The sequence below is a fragment of the Penaeus chinensis genome, chromosome 43 (genome assembly GCF_019202785.1).
Source record: "Penaeus chinensis breed Huanghai No. 1 chromosome 43, ASM1920278v2, whole genome shotgun sequence".
NCBI lineage: Eukaryota > Metazoa > Arthropoda > Malacostraca > Decapoda > Penaeidae > Penaeus > Penaeus chinensis.
This window is the reverse complement of record NC_061861.1, coordinates 2516638-2519137: the sequence shown is the minus strand read 5'-3', so window position 1 is coordinate 2519137 and position 2500 is coordinate 2516638. Positions and strand designations below refer to the sequence as shown.

At 43.4% G+C, this 2500-nt stretch overlaps 1 protein-coding gene across 4 annotated transcripts in view; it reads right to left on the bottom strand.

The window, feature by feature from the left end:
- The window catches only part of LOC125048396 (2-oxoglutarate-Fe(II) type oxidoreductase ppzD-like), a 9985-nt gene that overhangs the window by 1826 nt on the left and 5659 nt on the right, over positions 1 to 2500 (bottom strand). For all 4 annotated transcript variants that reach the window (XM_047647074.1, XM_047647075.1, XM_047647076.1 and 1 more), the window contains exons 3-5: positions 2264 to 2385; positions 1516 to 1631; positions 203 to 375 (exon numbers count right to left, since the gene is read on the bottom strand). In XM_047647074.1, coding sequence (XP_047503030.1) covers positions 203 to 375; positions 1516 to 1631; positions 2264 to 2385 — 411 coding nt within the window. The remainder of the gene's footprint in view (positions 1 to 202; positions 376 to 1515; positions 1632 to 2263; positions 2386 to 2500) is intronic.

Below are 2500 nucleotides of genomic sequence, written 5' to 3'. Positions count from 1 at the left end.
ACATTTACCTGCAGATATATTGCATTATATACCAAGAGAGAAAAAGAAAGGGGGGGGAGAGAGAGAGAGAGAGAGAGAGAGAGAGAGAGAGAGAGAGAGAGAGAGAGAGAGAGAAGAGGAAAGGCTTAAACTGTGAAGAAGCAAAAAATCAGTCAACAAAAGGAACAAGAGACAGAACACAACCCTAATCCCTAATCCCGACCTATTCCCAGCGCCATGGCCTTCAGGATCCGCAGCGACAGAGCCTTGCAAGTGTTAATGAACGCATCCGCATCTCGGCGGAAGGAGGGAACGTCTTCATCCGGGAACATGCCGTCGCTGCGTTTAACATCGTAGGCCTCCCGGAGTTCGTGCTTAAAGTTCGCCGGGTCAAATCTGTTGAGAAATAGATTTTAAACATTTCGAAATTTCACATTGGAATCTGGTTGAAGTTAAAGAGGCCACTATCAATTTCAGTTTTTTTTTTCTCTAGATTTTGGTTTCAGTTAGAAATTTCACATTAGACTTCGGTTTAACTCAAGAGATTTCAAATTAGACCCTCAGATATTAGATATTTTTTTAGATATTAAAAATTTATATATTATATATATATATATATTAGATATTTTCACATTAGACCCTCAGATATTAGATATTTCTAAATTATATATTCCACTTCACACATTGGTTAAGCTTTGAAATTTCACCCATGTTCCTGGTTGCAAAGCAAGATTTTCACCATTCGACTGGTTTCGGTTCAAGATTTCACCTTAGGCTTCTGTTTCCTCGGTTCAAGATTTCAATTCAGATTCTGTTTTCTTCTATATCTCATTTCTGAACCTTATATTTTTTGGATCGGTTGAAGATTTCACTCCAAATCCTTTAGACTTTGGTTAGTTAAAGTTTTTTTTTTTTTTTTTTTTATATATTCTTGTTTAAGTTAAAAAAAAAATATCTTCAGGCTTTGGTTTAAGTTAAAGATTTTACTTTAGACTCTGGCTTTAGGTTGGAGATGTCATTTCTGACTTTGCTTTATTTCAGAAATTTAATATTAGACTTCAGTTTAAGGCTGACATTTAATTTTAGATTAGCTTTCGCAGCCATACGCTCTTTTCTGTTTGTCTATGATCCTCCCGCCTGTCTTTCCCTCTCCCTCTCTCTTTCCCCATATCCTCCTCCCTCTCTCTATGTCTCCCTTCGTCTCCCCCCCCTCCACTCAGTCACTCTCTCTCTATCTCTCCTTTCCCTCTTCACCCTCCCTCTCCCTCTCCCTCTCCCCCTCCCTCTCCCTCTCCCCCTCCCTCTCCCTCTCCCCCTTCCCCCTCCCTCTCCCCCATTCCCCTCCCTCTCCCTCTCCCCCTTCCCTCTCCCTCTCCCTCTCCCTCTCCCTCTCCCCCTTCCTCTCCCTCTCCCCCATCCCCCTTCCTCTCCCACTTGCCCTTTCCCCTCCCTCTCCCTCTCCCCTTTCCTCCTCTCCCTCTCCCTCCTCACCCTATCCCTTCTCCCCTTCTCTATCCCTCTCTCCCACTCTCATACTTTTCTCTATCCACTTCCACGTATCCTTGCTGCTTCTCCGGATTCCTCGGATACTTGCTCTTGGTCTTCGGGTCGAGAGCGAAGAACCGACCTCCGGAGGACACGAGCGATGAAAGCTGAAGGGGAAAAAAAATGGTTAATGTTCGATGGTTAAAACACACAAATGCGCTAGACATCAGAGGTCATAGTGCACTATGATAAAGTATTGGTGGCGAAAAAAAGGTAAAAATTAGTTAAAGATTAGGATAAGTGGACAAAAGAAGGGGCTAAAGAAGAGAAGGAAAATGCAAGGGGGAGAAGAAAAGAGTAAGCAAATTTAGTTGAGGCGAGGGCTGAGGTCCAAGGTAGGGATTCCCTTACTATGGGCCTCAGTCCCCGTCTCCTGACCCCCCCCCCCCACCCCACACACACATGGCAACAACGAGCAAGGGGTGGGGGGGGAGTAACCAATATATTTATCTCTTTTTGGGGGGCTGTTTCATATTTTTTCTTGGCCTCTTTTAATATCTTTTTCTTGGCCTTTTTAATATCTTTTTATTGGCCTCTTTCATATTTTCATTGGCCTCTTTCAAATTTTTATTGGCCTCTTTCATATTTTTATTGGCCTCTCTCATATTTTATTGGCCTCTTCAAGATCTTTTTCTTACAATCAAACCTCACGTACTAACACCTCCGCTTCCTCTATTGATAACCCAGCCTTTCCCTCCTTAGCACTTCAACCTCTACCTAACGACAAACTAAACCTTACCTGGGTTTCAGGAACGCCGTGGTTCTTGAGGTAAACGAAGCCAATGTTCTGGAAAGCTTCGGCGACGGACTTTCCTACGCGAAGCCACTCCTCTCGGCTTGGCTCGGCCGCGTGTGCCAGGCCTGCGAACGAAGAACGGGGAGCCATGGTGATAATCATTATCAAAAATCATCGTCATTATCAAATTTGTTGCTGTTATTACCACACTATTGTTTTATTATCCAATAATCATTATCA